The sequence below is a fragment of the Onthophagus taurus genome, chromosome 11 (assembly GCF_036711975.1).
Source record: "Onthophagus taurus isolate NC chromosome 11, IU_Otau_3.0, whole genome shotgun sequence".
In the NCBI taxonomy this organism is placed as follows: Eukaryota; Metazoa; Arthropoda; class Insecta; order Coleoptera; family Scarabaeidae; genus Onthophagus; species Onthophagus taurus.
In genome coordinates this window covers 27,535,091-27,554,508 of record NC_091976.1, presented here as the reverse complement: position 1 = coordinate 27,554,508, position 19,418 = coordinate 27,535,091, and the positions used below count along the sequence as shown (strand labels likewise).

The window sequence follows — 19,418 nt, the reverse complement described above, 5'->3', positions numbered from 1 at the left end:
TTTGTAAATAGAACTAACCTTACCTAACATTCCTTCACGGTTTAATTGGCATTTCAAAAGAAAACTTCAAGCTATAATTAATGTTTGTAAACAAAACTAACCTTACTTAACATTCCTTCACGGTGTAATTGGCATTTCAAAAGAAAACTTCACGCTATAATTGGCATTACTAATTACTAAAGAAAACTTCACGCTATAATTAATGTTTGTAAACAGAACTAACCTTACGTAACATTCCTTTAAAAGCGTCTGTTGATGGAAGGGGATGAGGAAGGGTGGCCACATTCCACTGTGGCAATGAGGAGAAGTGGTGTAGGCTGTGTGGGGAAGATTGGGAGACACTGGAGCATTTGCTGAGAGGGTGTCGTCAGCCGAGGGAGGGAAGAGGCAGATTTTGACAGAGGGAAGATTGAGGCGAGGATGTAGAGGTTGGGGAGGAGGGTAAAGAGTATATTGTATAGAGGGTATATTGTACTATATATATTTGACTACAATATTCTACTGTAATTAAATTGTAGACAATAAAACGCTTATTAATAAGCACAACGAGTGTAACAAAAAGAACCAGAAATTAAATTATAAAACACAAAAAAGAAGAACAGCAAAGACGATGAATTGAACCCAACTACACAAAAGCTCAGAAAACAATGGTAATACAAAGCTAACACAGAATATTAGTTAGTTAATTTTTTAATTTGGGAACTTTTCATTTTCATTAGAATACCAAATGGAAGTTGAAATAATTGAATCAATATATTCTGATTGCTTAGAGGTAATTTTCCATATTTTGTGGGCTCAAACGTCCGACTCACGCATGCGCATACACTACAGTAATATTACTTGCTTCCCTGTTATTGCAGTAATCCTCCAGAATTCTCTTTTCTTTCTTCTGCACAGTTTCGTTACATCTCTTCTTTGTACTGCTTAATCTTCCCATTTGCTTCCTATGCCTTTTTGCACTTTCATTTTTTCTCTTTATTGTCCTCCATTTTTCAGCGCACCATTCCTTTTTCGTTCTTCTTTTAACTCGTCCAATTGTCTCTTCAACTTTCCTCCTCCTCGACTTCATCAGACATTTTGTGCTTATTGACTTTTATTTGTATAGCTTTTTGGTAATTATCTCCAGTAGCAGTTCCAACCTGGCGACATTCTAATTTATGTTCAACTCTCCTTTCACCTTCTGCACATTACTAAAGCCCTCTCTTAAACATGCTATTAGTAGGTGGCAATCAGAGTCACAATTTCTCCTCAGTCTGGTCTCAACCTCAGTTATAGAACCAAACATGTCGCAAAATATTGGACACACCCTAGGAATTAGTTAAGAAAAAAGGTATTACTAAGGATACAGCTTTGGAAGTAAATGGAAAAGCAGTTAAGAAGCATGGTTAAAGAATGGAAGCAGAATTTATGTGTTAGTAAAAATTTATTGTCTAAATAGTAATACATATCATAAGAAAATATAAACATATATCACAAGAAACTCATTGCCCAAAAAATTGCACCTTCTTCAACTCACAACCTTTAAAACTTCTCATATCAATATATTAATTAAAAATTACATGTATAACAATTAACAGCTTTTTATCTAAAAAAATATATCAAATCTATTTGGCTTTATAAATGCACATTAATTATTGTACATCCCATCAATAAGAAAATCCATTCTGCGATAATGTCTGTGTGACCACCATTCTTTTCCTCTTTTATATAAAATGTTAATAACAATAGCAACAACAGGCACTGATAATATCACTGCAACAATTGGAATAACAAAATCGGCTTTGTTAATTTGTTCTTTGTGCCTTTGGAAGTATTCAATGCTTGGGAATTTATCTGAAGATCCATTCTTTGATTTTTGTTCTATTTGGCCTTCATCATCTCCTCTAATTGTTACTGTAGGTTTTTTAGGTTTTGTAGGAACTGTGGTTGAACTAGGTTTTTCAGTTGTAATGTTTACTGGCAAAGATGTAATATTACTTGGTTTTATTGTACTTTCATTCGAAACACCTTTTCTACCTACAGTAACATGCATAGAACTTGCAGATGTGGAATTTGTTTCAATACTTTTTGTTGTTTTATTATTGTCAAGATGAGTTTGAGTATTTTCTAATTCTATAACAGGTTTCGTAATACTAGGTTTATTATTAATTTCAGGTTTGGTCCTATTTTCTTCTTTCACTGTTCCATTATCCGATACCAAAATATTTTTCAGTGGTTTTATAATCACCTCTTTCGATTCGTTTTTAATCACGTCCTTGGTAACATTTTTAATATCAATTGGTTCCAAAATAGGAATTTTAATCGGTTCTGTTACGTTTCGTTCCGTTTCTCCCCATATTGGACGGAAAACAAGCAGTGAAACGATGCAAAAAATTAACGGAGATAAACGAAACATCTTTTATAAGTAGAACTTTCGTCGCACATTCAAAAAATAATAATTGAAACTAAAAGATTACGTATAATTCCGGGGAATTTTTGTTAACGTATAAACATTTTATTGATGTGACAGTGACAGCCGCTTAAATATTTTTTTTTTGACATAACCTTGAAAGTTTGAAAACTAACCTTAAAATTAGTAAACTATTTGTTGTTGATGTAAATTGACGAAAATATTAAATTGTTTGTTAAATAATACTAAAAAAAAATAATTATTTACCGTTTGAAATATCATTTTAACTTAGAAAATGGGAAAAAACCGTTTTTTTTATGACTTAATCAGTACAAAACTAGATGGCGCAATTGTTACTAATTTACTGTTTAATAATTTTAATAAAATTAATAAAAATTGATGTTGAAATTGACGATAATATTAAATTTATTGCTAAATAATAATGAGAAAATAAACAATTATATACAGTTTGAAAATAATTTCTAAATGGATATGTATATATAACTTGATTTAACAACGCTAGATGGCGCGATTTCAGTATTTTAATTTTATTTAAATGTTAATAATTTCAATAAAACTTATTATTTGAAATTGTTTTTTTTGCTAAATCTTTATAGACTTTTCATATTGATTTAAGCATTTATGAAGGAATCGGAGAGCTCGATCAACATTTGTGTCATATTGTATTGAAAACTAATCTTAAAATTAGTAAACTATTTGATGTAAATTGATGAAGATATTAAATTCTTTGTTAAATAATACTAAAAAAATAATTATTTACGGTTTGAAATATAATTTTAACTTAGAAAATGAGAAGAAGCTGTTTTTTGCACGATTTAATTAGTTTAAAGCTAGATGGCGCGATTGCTACCATTTTAATGTTTAATAATTTCAATAAAAATTGATGTTGTTGAAATTGATGAAAATATTAAATTCATTGCTAAATAATAATGTGAAAATAAACAATTATATACGGTTTGAAAATAATTTCAAAATGGAATTTTTCAAATGGAATGTATATATAACTTGTTTTGACAACGCTAGATGGTGCGACGTCAGTATTTCATAAGCTTATGATTCTTGCTGTGAACGCAACTGGTTCAGATTTCTCTTCATCTGAATCATAGTGTTCATCATGTTTGTTTGCTTCATGAATCATCTTCATTCAGTTCTTCATCAGCTAATATTTCTTCAATATCTGCCTCAGCTAAATCTTCAAAACCTTCTTCTCAAGGTTTCAATGGTTTCATCATATAATCGCCTGAAGCATTGCAGCAGAGAACTGTTATACGACTTTTCACTAGCTGATTTGTGAGCTTTGGCCACAGAATATTAGCGTCGTTTTTAAAGCTTCCATATTATTTACGTTTAGATGATTAGGGTGCCGTCTAGCCGATCGCCTGGCAGACATAAACACAATAGGTATGTTTTATTTTTTCTAAATTTTATTGTTTAGATCTTAATGTATTTTGGTTAAAACTGATTCATCATACGTTCCTCATTTTGTTCATATTGTCTCATAGATCTGTCATTCTCTGTCCGAAAAGGCCCACAATTTTTCCAGAACAGACATATTCATGATTTTTCTAAATCTACTAGGCAATATAACGATTCAAATAGAAAAATTAGTACAAGGAGTTTATCGCAGTCTGTTTTTATACGTTCTTTGCAGAATAGAGAAACAATAAACAGAACGTGGTTAATATATTCTCCTGCAAAAACTACAGTCTCTCTCTATATTCAAATCATCATTAATTTTTTTAGCTTTTTCAATAATCATTGGTCCTATTTATTTATGCAACTGAACCATTTATTCAAGACGCTGTTCAGTTGTTACAGCTTAGGTTAGGATTTGAATTGATATGTGAATGATACATCGCAATCAAGTTGAACTACTGGAATATGTTGGCTCTTATCCTTAATATTAGTGTTTTCACTTTAAAGTTAAACCACGATTCACCTAAATATTTGGTAAATGTAGGAACAAAATTTACAAACTACATCAAATTCCTAGTTTTTAATCGAACAATAAAAGATAGTATGATAAAAATATTGCAAATTTATCTTAAAATCTATAATTACAGGTTTATTATGTTATAACCCTATGATTTGGAAGGCAATTAAAAAGAGATAAGGGCAAAATTGTCCCTTTAAAAAATATACGTCGTGTGAATATCGAATTAGTGCGGGTATATTGGGTAAAGGGGTTGAAAATTCCAACACTGTGACATATAATTTTCTCTCTATCGCGTTCAACATTATCCACACACGCACAGTTTTGTCAATGACGTTCATTCACACAGTGTATCCTCAACAAAAAAGTTTTGAACTAAAAAAAATTTGAACGATATCTCGTATTTGTAAAAGTAAAACACTACAGGGTATTGTCGTTTTGACCTTGCGTAATATCTTGTATTGGGCAAACATAACCGAATAATTCTTAGATTGATGTATCGTGAGAACACGATAAGGTAGTAAAATATTTATTGATGTTTTATTATTTATTTGTAAAAACTCTTTTTAAAAAATTTTTAGGAAAAAGATGTTCGCCAGAGAAGATGTTAGTTTTTAAACTTTGACCACGAGATATGCTGATCATAAATGGTGATTATAAAGAGCAGCAAAGTTTTGGACAAGGTTATGAAGTTATGGACAGTTTATGTGAGTATGTGGCTTCATATTAAAATACAAATCTCAGCTTTTTTTCGGTAAACTACATTCTCACGTCTCCATGTTTCTGTAAAATTATAGTTAGAAATCAAAATGTGAAACATTAATTTATAATCATCAAAAAGTAATAACCCATAATTATATTCTTAATCTTAAAGAATGCAATTTCTAAAAAAAAAAAAGGAGGAAAGAAGCTGGGTGTTGCGGCCAGGTGCAAAAGAATATAATTTTCAAAAAACGCATGCGTACAAGCTTCAAAACACATACATAAACGTGACGCACACTCACCGTAACGTAACCAATACATGCGTAGAAGTGAAGACAAGTTCGGTTCGTTTGAAAACGTTCGTTTCGAATTCATTCCGTACCGGTCTTCGGTTGGGTAAAGAAGTGTTCGGGTTTGGTCTCCTCAATACACGAAAAAGTTCTCGTTTTTAAGTGCGCGATCTTTTCTAATTTCTAACAATGGATATGGCATGTTTGGAAATTCCCGGAACTGTCCAAGGCGATAAGGATTTTACAATTCTCTCCGATCACCGTGTCATTAAAAATCTCCTAGAAGCCGAAAAAGCTTACATACCTTCAATGAATTACTTTATCATTCAAAGTGACATCAAACCTTTTATGAGAAAAGTTGTTACTCAATGGATGTTAGAGGTAATTGATAAAACAAATAATTTTTTTGAATTTCAAAATTTTTTTCTTAGGTTTGCGAAGAACAAAAATGTGAAGATTCCGTTTTACCCTTAGCTGTCAACATCATGGATCGGTTCATGTGTGCTTGTGTTATTAAGCGGCAGGATTTTCAACTTTTGGGGGCAAGCTGTCTTTTGATCGCCTCCAAATTGAGATGTTGCAATCAATTGGGGGTCGATTTATTGTGTGCTTACACCGATAATAGTGTTACCCCAGAAAATATTCAGGTAAGTGTCAAATTTCAAGATCACGACACATAGTCTAAAGCTTAAGACAAGTTTTAACAAGTCCAAGGTCATTTTTTTTCCATATACAATTTTGTTTGCAAATATTCAACCATAATAAGAAATATTACAAATGATGAACTCATGAAATTACCAAAGAGATCAATTATTTCATTCTGTACAGTTCGTCAACTTTGACGTTTATCGCTGTTTGAATGTTCCATGAATTAAAGGCATATATTAAGTCGCAAATTAGATTAGTGTTGAGGAATGTATGGAAAGGCGTTGGCAATAACCTTCATTTCCCATTTGAAGAGTCCTGACATCATTTAGACAATTTTATTTTCTGCCCATAAACTTAATTTCCAATTTTAGATTATTGTAGCAATCATAGTGCCTTGTATAAAGGAATTCCAGATCTTGTATTTGCTTAATCGAACCACCATCATACATAGAGCTTGATTTAAAACTCTTTTGGCTGATTAGGTCAATTTTTCATCTTAGCTTTCTTATTGCCATTGTTCCTCCAGTGAACATGGATGCAAGATTATACCTTACAAATACCTTTTAATGGCTCCAATTGCTTCAAGAAGCTGTTAATTACTCCCAATACCTCCCATTGGTTACTGATTAACCTGAATGGTTAAAAAGTGTTATCAATGTTTCTAATAACTATCAAAACTTCCTATTGTTTGGTGCATGTCCTGATTCTGATACCATTGTCTTCGTCTGATTCATGTCCCATTATTTGTAGCAAATGCAAAGACGTAATAAATTTCGTTTCAAGTTTTTTTAGAAGATCCGTGCCGTTCATATCGATTTTCTCAAATTCTCTTTGGGTACTTTCCATAACCTGACGATAAAGATTTTTTTGGTCAATTCAGATTTTAACAAAACATTCTTTGAGGTCTTTAATTTAAAACCGGTCGAGTTAAAATATTTTAATAAGATATTTATAATTATTGTCTTCCTCTATCTCCCCATTGAATTCATAATCGTGAAAATCTCTTACAATTTCCATTCTTTGAAAGGAAATAGGATGCAAGGTGAGTTAAGCACCCCTTTAACCACTACGACGTCTTCCCGAATTAAAGACGGCACGCGACCGTCGTCAAGTAATCGACTAATTATTGTCACGGAAATCTTAGTGGCCCCATTTTTATATCCGGTCGACGTCGTGTCGTCGCGATCTTATCTAAATCGCATTTACAGATGGAACGTGTTAAAATAAAATACGTATTTCTTAGAATTTTGTTTTATTGGTTATCAAAAAAAGTTGATATTTTTGCAGATGATTTTCTCACGATGTAGTGAGAAACGATTTTAACGGGTTTCTTACGCTTGATGAGGTAATAGAAAAAGGAGAAAAGGAATAGGGAAGTCACGGTTTTGTAGGTTTAACGACGACCATACGGCGAATTCGTGCAAAAAGTTATTATTATTTGTTGAATCCCCCTGACCCCGTTCTAAATAAGAAAAGATGAGACGGGAAAAGAAATGGGGTCTTCTGTTCCGGTTTCTTGTAGGGTCGGGATCTTTGTATTGTTGTATTATGACCCACCTTTCCGGAACTTAGGGTCCCATATCGGAATCTGGGAGCTAAAGATTTTAAATTATGTGAGAAAATTCTTAATTATATGTAATATTATAAAATTGAGGTGTTAAAGAATAATAATAAGTGTTTATGAATGTGGGTTTGATTACAATAGGAAATAGAGAGAGTTAAGTGAGAGTTCGTAGAAAATATTCCCACAGACTTTTTCTGCAGCTTGCCTCAGGGTGTAGACTTCACCCTCCGTTCCTATTGTAACTGAGAAGAATACCGAAAAAAAGGCAACAAGGGTTTTCTATAATTTTTTCCCATACCCACATGTTTACTTGGACCGAAAAAATGTCACATGTACCTGTATTGGACATGCAAAAGTGGTTTTGCGACCGCAGCACCAATTAAAAACTCGTTATCGATGAGTCCCAAAACAAATATATATAGCAACCAGTTGTTTAGATCCATTTCATAAATTGTTTGTAAGCATACTAATTTTTTTTTTATTTTCTTATCTCTTGCAGAGTTGGGAGTTGCTGATTTTGTCAAAATTGCAATGGGAGATGAGTGCTATAACGGGGTTCGATTACGTGGATCAAGTAATCGGGCGGTGCTCCTGGGGCAACGACAGCACCCTTCTCAGACGACATTCCAACACGTTGGTCTCCGTTTGCTATACGGGTAAGTTTCTTGGAATATCACCGATCGAATTATACCAGGAGGTGCAATTAGGTTTAATGAGATTGTATTTTACGCGCTCGCAATTTATGTCACATTCTTTTATTTTACAAGGTAATTATGCACGTCGCGTCGTCAACAATTAGTTCTCAAACTTAATTTTCGTACCTTATTTAGAGTTTTTTTACAATGGTAGATTTCGCTTTAGGAATTTTAATCTTTAACAGTGAACATTAAGAGTAAATTGCGTGTGATAGTAATTTTTGAGAAGAAAAACATTTAAAAAAAAAGCGTAAAGTATTTTTACTCGATATAATTTTGTTTGTGTAATGGTCTACACTCAACTTTTTTCCATAATCCATAATAGCCATAATCTCATCTTGGTTTGTATCTGCTGTGTTTGTCAAATCCCCAGTTGCTTATTAAAATTAAGTTTCTTATTTTCTCTTCATGATTTCATATCATTAAGATTTAAAATCAATTTTATTGTCATGTGATCCATTAACTTCTGAAATCACTGGAGAAAACTGATTGGGGAAAACTGGATTTTCAAAGATCAATTCAGTCATAACTCGAAAACTAAAAGCGATGGGGAAATACTTTTTATACATAAAATCTTAATAATGGTCCATAAATACTAAATCCATAAAAAGATTGAACCCAATTATAATCATTCTTTATTTAGAAGCTTTAAATCGACTAAACGTCGAAATTGTTAATTTTCGAAAATTCACTCAATCATAACATAATAACTAAAAGCGATGGGGAAATACCTTTTATACATAAAGCTTTGATAATGGACCATAAAGACAAGATCCATAAAAAGATTGAACCCAATTAGAACCATTCTTTATTTAGAAGCTTTAAATCGACTAAACGTCAAAATTGTTGATTTTCGAAAATTCACTCTATCATAACTTAATAACTAAAAGCGATGGGGAAATACTTTTTATACATAAAGCTTTGATAATGGATCATAAAGACAAGATCCATAAAAAGATTGAACCCAATTAGAACCATTCTTTATTTAGAAGCTTTAAATCGACTAAACGTCAAAATTGTTGATTTTTGAAAATTCACTCAATCATAACTTAATAACTAAAAGCGATGGGGAAATACCTTTTATACATAAAGCTTTGATAATGGACCATAAAGACAATATCCATAAAAAGATTGAACACAATTATAACCGTTCTTTATTTAGAAGCTTTAAATCGACTAAACGTCGAAATTGTTGATTTTCGAAAATTCACTCAATCATAACTCAAAAATGAAAAGCTATGGGAAATACTTTTTATACATAAAACCTTAATAATGGTCCATAAATACTAAATCCATAAAAAGATTGAACCCAATTATAATTATTCTTTATTTAGAAGCTTTAAATCGACTAAACGTCAAAATTGTTGATTTTCGAAAATTCACTCAATCATAACTCAAAAACGAAAAGCTATGGGGAAATACTTTTTATACATAAAACCTTAATAATAGTCCATAAATACTAAATCCATAAAAAGATTGTACCCAATTATAATTACACTTTATTTAGAAGCTTTAAATCGACTAAACGTCAAAATTGTTGATTTTCGAAAGTTCACTTAATCATAACTCAAAAACTAAAAGCGATGGGGAAATACTTTTTATACATAAAACTTTAATAATGGACCATAAAGACTAGATCCATAAAAAGATTGAACCCAATTAGAACCATTCTTTATTTAGAAGCTTTAAATCGACTAAACGTCAAAATTGTTGATTTTCGAAAATTCACTCAATCATAACTCAAAAACGAAAAGCTGCAGAATCCTAAGGATTTGTATTGAAGAAGAACTGTATGAGGAGCAGGCGAATTTTAGATCAGGACGACAAACACAAAATCTCATTTTCTACCTGCTCTGTATAATTGATAATCTGAACACCTAGCTTTCTTGGGTATGCATTCTGCGTTTGATGAGGCATCAAGGCAGGAGGTCCCACAAATGATGCATGTCATCAGGTCCATGTTCTAGTGAGTGCAGGAAGCGGTGAGGCTTAACGAAAAGACCTCTAATATGTCCGTCATGGAGAAAGGACAGTTTATACCCATTGCTATTTGTAGTTTTTATTGATGAAGTGGTGAAGAGATGCAAGAGAAACTTTGATAGTCGACTTGCTCAACCTTAGACCGATCATGTGGCAAGACGGTGGGAGATAATGACGCAGATTGCGGCCAGCCGAGGGAAGACTATGCAGCAGCTCAAGGGTTTTGCAGGAAAAAGCACTTTAATATTTGAATACTTTCAGATAAATCAAAAATCATGTTTTATCTCGGGAAGGTGAGAAGTATATCAATTAGTATAGAACCTTGATTCTATACTAATTGATATATTCTGTGAATTTTAGTCAGCTTGGGTTGCCTTCAATAATAGCTCTTGGTGACCTACCTACATCATGATTCTTAAAGTATCTCTCAGCCAAAGAGCAACATAATGACTGAGTGCGAAGATAATTGATTAATTCCTCAATAAGCTAATTTGTCATCTTTATCCATAATTAAATTGACCGAAGACATTGGTTTTGTAATCATTCTCACGATAAGAATCTTGAGAGAAAGTGACCTTAAATTATACCGCTTTCGCTACATACTTAAGGTTAGACCCTGTATTGGTATACTAAATTCCTTGAATCAGTTTTTTTAAAATGAATATTTAAAGTTTAACTAATTTTAATTCAACAATTTAATCAATCATAGTTTTGTCCTTCATTTCATATACGAAAGCAAAACCATCTGCTAAGGACATTTAAAAATGGCGGATTTAAAGCCCCATCAGCAGGAATGGTATTCGCAAACAAAAAGACCAAAGACCTCGAGAACATAAAAAGAAGAAAAAAAAAAGAGTAAAATATGAGAGGAGTTCTCGTGCCGGGGTCATGTGGGCTTATTTTATGATTACGATGCGGTGTGGGCACCTGGAAAATCAGGTTGGTGCTCCCTGCGAGCCTATAAAGGGGCTTCGCATCTGCCCTACAGCAGGACCGGTCCAGAATGGACCAGCAAAAGGGTCAACTATAATAATGCCCTTAATTAGGAATCGTTTTCAACTTTAATGATATACCGGGTATGCAAAAAATTCTTTTAGTGATTCTTTTCTTTTCAATTCGAGGAGGTTGTTACATTTATTTTTTCTTCGTCAGAGGTGGTAGTCGTGAGTCATAGAGAAAGAAATAAAACTGCGTATAAGCAGCTGTTTTTAAAAAAGGGGATACCGATTCCTGTATATACTTTATCGGTATTCACTTTAAAAAAAGATCAACAGCAGCTGGAATTTGTTATCATTTTATTATCATTTTAAGGGGACAATTTTTAGATAAAAATTTGTTTCTTTTTTAATTCTTATTTCAAAAATTTTTAATTTGTTTAATGAGGATGACTCAATAGAACTTTAATTTGTTTATTTAAAGGGGGATTCCCCTACTTAACCTTATTTTTATAAAAAACTTAATTGTTACGTTCGATTTGTTTTATCCACAACGCGTGAAATGCCCATAGAGCACCACCCGGTTTTCGGTCGAGTTATTTTTCAGGGGACGTTTAAAAACGGGAAATGGACGGTGTTTTATTGACGCTTTGGCCGCGTAAAAGGGCATTAAGTCAGGTGACCGGGCAGGACACGCCGTTCCGGATCCAGATGTCCTGCTATCGGGAGCAATTTCGGTATTATTCCAACACCAGTAATAGCAGCTGGGAGGGTTCTATGCAGATTTTAGTTAAGGAATTCAATTCTACACATAATTTTTTCCTCAAATTTCAATTGCAGGGGTGTGTACAACTGTAGGGTTTAATTTTGTAGGGGGTTAGGTTTTTGCCATAAACTGGTTTTAAATTACTTTAAGAACATCTGTTTCATTCTTATAATTTAGAATAAATCTTTTCTCCTAACGTAAATATAAAGCTTCTGGAAGTATTAAATTTCTCCTTTTCCCACCTAAAAACGAAATCAACCCTAATTCAAATCGAGACAAATTTTTATGGTTTCTTCACGTGCGTGCAAAATAAACATTTTTTTAAATAACCCTTTTTCTCTCAAGACTGCTAAACCCGCATGATTCTAGTTCTAGGTCATGTGTTAGTTCTAGTGACAGTGCAAGTGCAAAACTAGAACTAACACTATACCTAGAACAAGAATCATTTGGGTTTAGCCGTCTTTAGAGACGTGCGGCTAAACCCGAATGATTCTAGTTCTAGCTCTTGTGTTAGTTCTAGTTTTACACTAGCACTTTACTATATAGAACTAATACTATACCTAGAACTAGAATATATAGTATTAGTTCTATATAGTAAAGTGCTAGTGTAAAACTAGAACTAACACAAGAGCTAGAACTAGAATATATAGTATTAGTTCTATATAGTAAAGTGCTAGTGTAAAACTAGAACTAACACAAGAGCTAGAACTAGAATCATTCGGGTTTAGCCGCACGTCTCTTAAGACGGCTAAACCCGAAATGATTCTAGTTCTAGGTGTTGTGTTAGTTCTAGTGATAGTACTAGTGTATAACTAGAAGTAACACTAGACCTAGAACTAGAAACATTTGGGTTTAGCCGCACGTCTCTAAAGACGGCTAAACCCAAATGATTCTTGTTCTAGGTGCTTCTAGATATAGTATTAATGTAAAACTAGAACTAACACTAGACCTAGAACTAGAAACATTCGGATTTAGCCGCACGTCTGTCAAGACTGCTAAACCCGCATGATTCTAGTTCTAGGTCTTATGTTAGTTCTAGTGACAGTGCAAAATTAGAACTAACACTATACCTAGAACAAGAATCATTTGGGTTTAGCCGTCTTTAGAGACGTGCGGCTAAACCCAAATGATTCTAGTTCTAGGTATAGTATTAGTTCTATATAGTAAAGTGCTAGTGTAAAACTAGAACTAACACAAGAGCTAGAACTAGAATCATTTCGGGTTTAGCCGTCTTAAGAGACGTGCGGCTAAACCCGAATGATTCTAGTTCTAGCTCTTGTGTTAGTTCTAGTGATAGTACTAGTGTGGAACTAGAAGTAACACTAGACCTAGAACTAGAAACATTTGGGTTTAGCCGCACGTCTCTAAAGACGGCTAAACCCAAATGATTCTTGTTCTAGGTGCTTCTAGGTATAGTATTAGTGTAAAACTAGAACTAACACTAGACCTAGAACTAGAAACATTCGGATTTAGCCGCACGTCTGTTAAGATTGCTAAACCCGCATGATTCTAGTTCTAGGGCTTATGTTAGTTCTAGTGACAGTGCAAGTGCAAAATTAGAACTAACACTATACCTAGAACTAGAATCATTTGGGTTTAGCCGTCTTTAGAGACGTGCGGCTAAACCCAAATGATTCTAGTTCTAGGTATAGTATTAGTTCTATATAGTAAAGTGCTAGTGTAGAACTAGAATTAACACAAGACCTAGAACTAGAATCAAGGAACTAGAACTAACACAAGGTTCTATATAGTAAAGTGCTAGTGTAAAACTAGAACTAACACTAGACCTAGCTTTAATGGATATTCAGCGTTAGGTTGTTGTATATTTTATTGAACTAAAATTAGAACTAATACTAGAACTAGAAACATTCGGGTTTAGCCGTTTTAAGAGACGCGCGGCTAAACCCGAATATTTCTAGTTCTAGATCTACTGTTAGTGCAAATGCTAGCTTTAATTCTAGTAATTTTTTCCTTAAATTTAACACAATCGTACAATCGTAGTAGGGTTTAATTTTGTAGGGGGTTAAGTTTTTGCCATAAACTGGTTTTAAATTACTTAAAGAACATCTGTTTCATTCTTATAATTGAGAATAAATCTTTTCTCCTAACGTAAATATAAAGCTTCTGGAAGTATTAAATTTCTCATTTTCCCACCTAAAAGCGAAATCAACCCTAATTCAAATGAACCCAACCGAAATAACCCCTAATTATTTAAAAATCACGAGTCATTCGAGACAAATTTTTATGGTTTCTTCACGAGCGTGCAAAATAAACATTTTTTAAAATAACCCTTTTTAGAGTCACCCTTACAGAAAAGACGTCGCGACGACGACGTATAGTAACGGTGGTAACTAACCCTTTAACGACTTGGACCTAAAAAACCTGTCCCTTAAAAGAAACGGAAAGGGATGGAATAGGGATGTAAAAGGGTCTTCGACGGCGTCGCCGCCGCTTTGGTTTCCTTGGTTCTTTGCCCCCGCCGATTCGCGACTTCAACGACAATAGGAAGCCGGAGGATTTTCTGCACACCTGGCGATTTTAAACAATACCGTCTACGGCGGCTCTCCCGCGGGCGTCTGCTGACTTTCTCCGCGGGTAAAAGAAATAATAAAGGGAGTTTTTTTTGTTGTCGTCGCGACACCTTGTCTAGGAGAAGCCCCCTCAGCTGCCGGACCACTAAGAATTTCCAGACGATGTCCTTCTTTAAAAGACGTCTCGTGCCGGATTTATATTAAAAAAAATTTAACCTAAGAAATTATAGTTTCTTTTCTTTAGGGGTTGTTTACCTGGTGGAGTTACATAATAAGTTCAATACCCAACAAAATGTTGACCTCTTAGACTCCAGGTGTACGATTAAAACACGTGATAGCTCGTTCCAGTTTTCTTCCAAAGACAGCATGTGCTGTCGTAGAAACAGAAACAGCAGGTGTAGTCCGCCTTCAAACGTTTCCTTTTCCTTCGGTTCGTCTTTCCCTGAGTGCGATGAACCGGACACCATCAGCCCCCTATTTTTTACCGTCGTCACGGCGAAACCTGTTGCCTCCCTAACTGCATTCTAATAGATTCCTTCTATCGCTAATTTGTCCCAACCGTTGGCTAGCACCTAGTAAAAGACTGGTTGTAACTCTTTTTGTCAACTTCTCTTTATTATTTTTTTTTTTTTTCTTTCCAACGTTATGTTTGTACCCACGGCTTATTTTTTCCCCTGGGGTCTTGAACCTAACGAATTTTCTTCAATACCTTCTGCAGCTGCTTATTTTAAAAAGTCTCGACGAAGGTCTTAAAAAGTAAAAACGGTAAAGATATCGAGGCACGCGACCAAATGTTCTTATAAACCCCAAATGGTGCATTCAAAGCTTTTTGGTATCAAGATCGAAATGGTTCCGGAAGCACGCGCCACGAGAATCCAAAGATGTCTTTGAAGAAGACACGGTTCGTTGATTCACTTTCGACGACAGATCGGCTTTCGGTTACTTTTAGTCTTTAAGGAGGGCAATTGAATCGAAATACGTTATCGCCACCTGCGTTTATCGCAACCCAAGTGTTCGAAACTTCGAATTTTCAACCGTTGTTACGCAAGCAACTGTCGAAGAGAATCGCAAGAAAACAGGGTTTATGGGGGACAAAGGATCGATTGTGTTTTGAACTACCTAAGACTTTTTCCGGGTTTTGTGTAAAGTTTAGGAACCCACCCTTAACAATAATCCAAGATTTATTTAGGGAGACTTCTCTTACGCTTTTAAAAGAAGGTGAAGATTCTTTTGTGTTTTTAACATCTGGATAAAATAAATAGTTTTTTTTTGAATATTTTATTTTTTTCATGGTCAATCTGACCTATATCGTTGTATTCGTTTCTGCGAATAAGTTTTTTTCGCGTCTGCCCACTTTTTCGGTCTTTGTTCTCTATAAAAATCACCGAAAGCAATAATTTGGTCCAGCGCAAGAGTCAAGGCTATGAAAAGATACGGACGTGAGGCGGCGGATCTTATACATCTGCTCTCAAATGGGATAGCGATCGCAGGTTGTTGTTGGTTACTTGGACGCAAGGTGTATCCTAGTACCTGCTATTTTTTTTACATTTTTTTTATAAATTCGAATCGTTTGGGGCTTACCACCTGTCGCATGATAATTATGACCCGGTCGAACTCCTGTCGTAATTGGAACGTCTGTTTTTTCTTTCGATTTTTGACTATACAAAAATATACCGGACATTTCATATAACTCGCAATATATGAATGCAGTAAACATAGTTATGAAACTACTGTGCACTTGCAGGGTCATACATAAAATGTATCATAGCTTAATAGTACAAGCATTCGGTAGTTTTGAGAAGGAAAAGTTTTGCTTGGAAAAAGGTGACGTCATTATGACAATCTTAAGTTTTCGTCCTTCTTAAGACACACACGGCTAACCCCGAATGTTTCTATTCTGGGTCTAGTGTTAGTTAAACTAAATCCAAATGATTCTAGTTCTCGTACTGTTAACTAGTTCTATGAATGCGATGCGATCCAAATTAAATTGATCGCATATTCTTCTCAACCCGAATCTTGCAAAAAAAATCATGAAAACCTGGTTTCCAGAGATTTATAAATTGACAGAAATGTTTTGTTTCCTTATTTGCTGTTCTAAATAATAAGGAATGCTACACAACCCAAATTAAACTGATCAGAAATTCTGTTCAACCCAAATCTTGCAAAAAAATCCTGCAAAACCTGGTTTCCAAAAAAATGTGAATTAAGTTGATCAGAAACACTGTTCAACCCAAAAATTCCTCGAATACTGGTGTCTTCTGCGTTGATGCTTCTTTGATTATTGATCCAATGAAGTTTAGGGTGAGTCTTTGTTTTCTGATGTTTGGGATCAGTTGTGCAAGATAAATAGAGGTCTGTCCAGTGACGTTATTTTTGGCTGGTGGTCTAGCAGGATCTGGACCAATACCAAGTTTTTTTTTATATAAGTTTGAACATCAAACATGTTATTTACTTTTATAATAAGGTATGGTCTAAAGCAAGGCTTCTTCATCTTATTACTTTTGATATCTGGAAATACAGTATTTCTCATATTTTCTTAATTATACTGTACAGATGAGATTACAGTATGCAATAAAATCTGATCTGATTGAGACATTCATGCTTATATGGTTGGATTTACACATTCTAGAATTAAAGATGCTTTGAAACATCGTAACGTGATTGGAATGATTCTCTATAAAATGAAAATCTTATAAAATGTCAGGCTGAGTTGCAACGTTTTTTTATGGACAATGAGGTTATACCGAGATTTTTTAGAAATAAGGATGAGGTTCGGTTAAGGCACAAATAGGTTATGTGCTTTTGCAAAATATTTTAAAAGTAACAGTTCTAGATTAATAATTCGCATGTTAAGAATTCTCTCCTCTTTCCCCAGGATCTGTTGATTCTTGAACATTTCTGTGCATCTAGTATTAGTTAGTAACTAGATTCACTAACTAGAACTAAAGAATATCGGGTTTAGGTCCACTTTTACCACCTCTTGATAAATTTAACCGATAGATAATTACCATGGTTACAGCGGTTTTAAGCGCCCTCATTGGCTAAGAGCGCCAATTTATCTATCGGTTAAATTTATCAAGAGGTGGTAAAAGTGGGCCTTAGTCGTGCGTCTTCACTTTCTAGTTCTAGTGTTAGTGTCAAACTAGAACTAACACTGGACCTAGAACTACAATCATTCGGGTTTAGCCGTCTTGGAAGACGTGCGGCTAAACCCGAATGATTCTAGTTCTAGGTCTTGTGTTAGTTCTAGTGATAGTACTAGTGTGAAACTAGAAGTAACACTAAACCTAGAATGTTTCTAGTTCTTGATCTACCGTTAGTGCTAATGCTAGTTTTAGTTCTAGTTGTTATTCCTAGACCTAGAAGTAGAAAGTTTAGGATTTAGCCGTGCGTTTTCAGAGATTCGACGTCTGAAGACGCACGATTAAACCCGAAACTTTCTACTGCTAAGTCTAGTTTAGTTCTAGTTTAATTGTTATGTAGCGCCAGGTCAAAAACTACAATCATTCGGGTTTAGCCATCTTAAGAGACGTTATATCCACGTTTTACTGTAATGTCAAATGTGTTGCATTTTATGTGGGACAAAGTAGGTACCTACTTACTCTGGTTTCTATGAAAATATATTTTAGTATATTGCATCTTAAATGAAATTTATTGTAATAATTAATAATTATTATTAAGAAATTAAAATTGTTTATTTTGTTTCAGAACCAAGTTTAATCCAATATGCACCATCATTAATAGCCGCTGCTTGCTTATGTTCGGCCGTTCGTGGATTAAAATTATCATCAGCGCGACAAGCAGCGTCCGATATTTGCATGATGTTAAACGTAGATCCAATTAACATGGAATTATTGGTTCGATTCATCGATCAAACGATAGAACAATCCGTTTCGCAGTCTTCGACAACGCAGCAACAAGAAGTAGTTCAAGAAGAAGAAATTTCAACGAAATTCGCAGAATACGAACAACCAGAAACGCCAACAGAAGTAAATAATTTATATTTTTGCGATTAAAATCACGACTTATATTCGAAAAAAAAAGATTTATTGGTTGTTTATCCTTTTGTCGTTATTTTGCATTGTTGCGTTTATTCGAAAAAAAAAAAGATTTAGTTTTCGTTACTGAATACATGTATTTTAGGTATTTTTCTAAAACTATTTTAATTTCGATTGATTTTTTAGTTTATGAAATACCTCTTTGAGTTTATGATCTCTTAATTTACCGCTATTAAGAAGAAAAAAAAAACGAAAAATGTAAAACTGGTCAGTAGACAAGATGATCTCAATTTATAAGTATTTAAAGAAAAGATAAGAGTGAAAGATTCGAATCTGTGATGATGATCTACAAAACACGCGTATTTTAACCGAACGATTTGGATTTTTTTGCTCAAAATTCTTTACAAAGTGCCTCAAACGAAGAGTTCAAAACAGTTCTTTACGGTTGTTATCTAGTCTTTAGTTTTCGTATTATTTATATTTTATACATAAGTAGTGTTTAGTTAACGTTAATATTTATTTACTAAAAAAAAACTTTACAAAAGAAAAAAATTTCATTTTTCTTTTTCACGTTTGTATTATTTATAATTTTAGTTGTAGTTTATAAGAAGTAGTTTCTTCTTATAAGAACGACAAACACCAAAGTATTAATATAGATTAATCTTAGTTTTATTATTTTCTCTGTTTTTGTCGTGTTCGTAAATATTTATTTTTGATTTTTTTTTTGTATTTGTATAGATTTCGAAATGTAGTTTTTTTTTGATAAAAATATACTTGATATTTTTGACAATACCAAGTGTTTATTTTTTTAAATAAGTTAAATTTCTTACAACCTTTACACACACTTATTATTTGATGAGAAGAACAGGGGATTCCCGAGGTTGTAAAATACAAGGGCGTCGATAAAGGGGGGGGGGGGGTAAAGGGAGTTAATTACCCCCCCCAGAATAAAGAAAAGAAAATGTG

The 19,418-nt window shown here is 33.7% G+C and overlaps 2 protein-coding genes across 2 annotated transcripts; one reads left to right on the top strand and one right to left on the bottom strand.

Annotated features, from left to right (window-relative positions):
- Nucleotides 1–1,404: 1,404 nt before the first annotated feature.
- LOC111422487 (uncharacterized) lies at nucleotides 1,405–2,536 on the bottom strand. Its single transcript, XM_023055674.2, has one exon. It carries the CDS (start codon nucleotides 2,393–2,395, stop codon nucleotides 1,628–1,630), a length of 768 nt encoding a protein of 255 aa, XP_022911442.2. The 5' UTR covers nucleotides 2,396–2,536; the 3' UTR covers nucleotides 1,405–1,627.
- Nucleotides 2,537–5,244: 2,708 nt separating this feature from the next.
- On the top strand, nucleotides 5,245–19,244 carry LOC111422490 (G1/S-specific cyclin-D2-like). Its single transcript, XM_023055679.2, has 4 exons — nucleotides 5,245–5,716; nucleotides 5,767–5,982; nucleotides 8,047–8,203; nucleotides 18,163–19,244. Exons 1-4 carry the CDS (start codon nucleotides 5,525–5,527, stop codon nucleotides 18,468–18,470), a joined length of 873 nt encoding a protein of 290 aa, XP_022911447.2. The 5' UTR covers nucleotides 5,245–5,524; the 3' UTR covers nucleotides 18,471–19,244.
- Nucleotides 19,245–19,418: the final 174 nt, after the last annotated feature.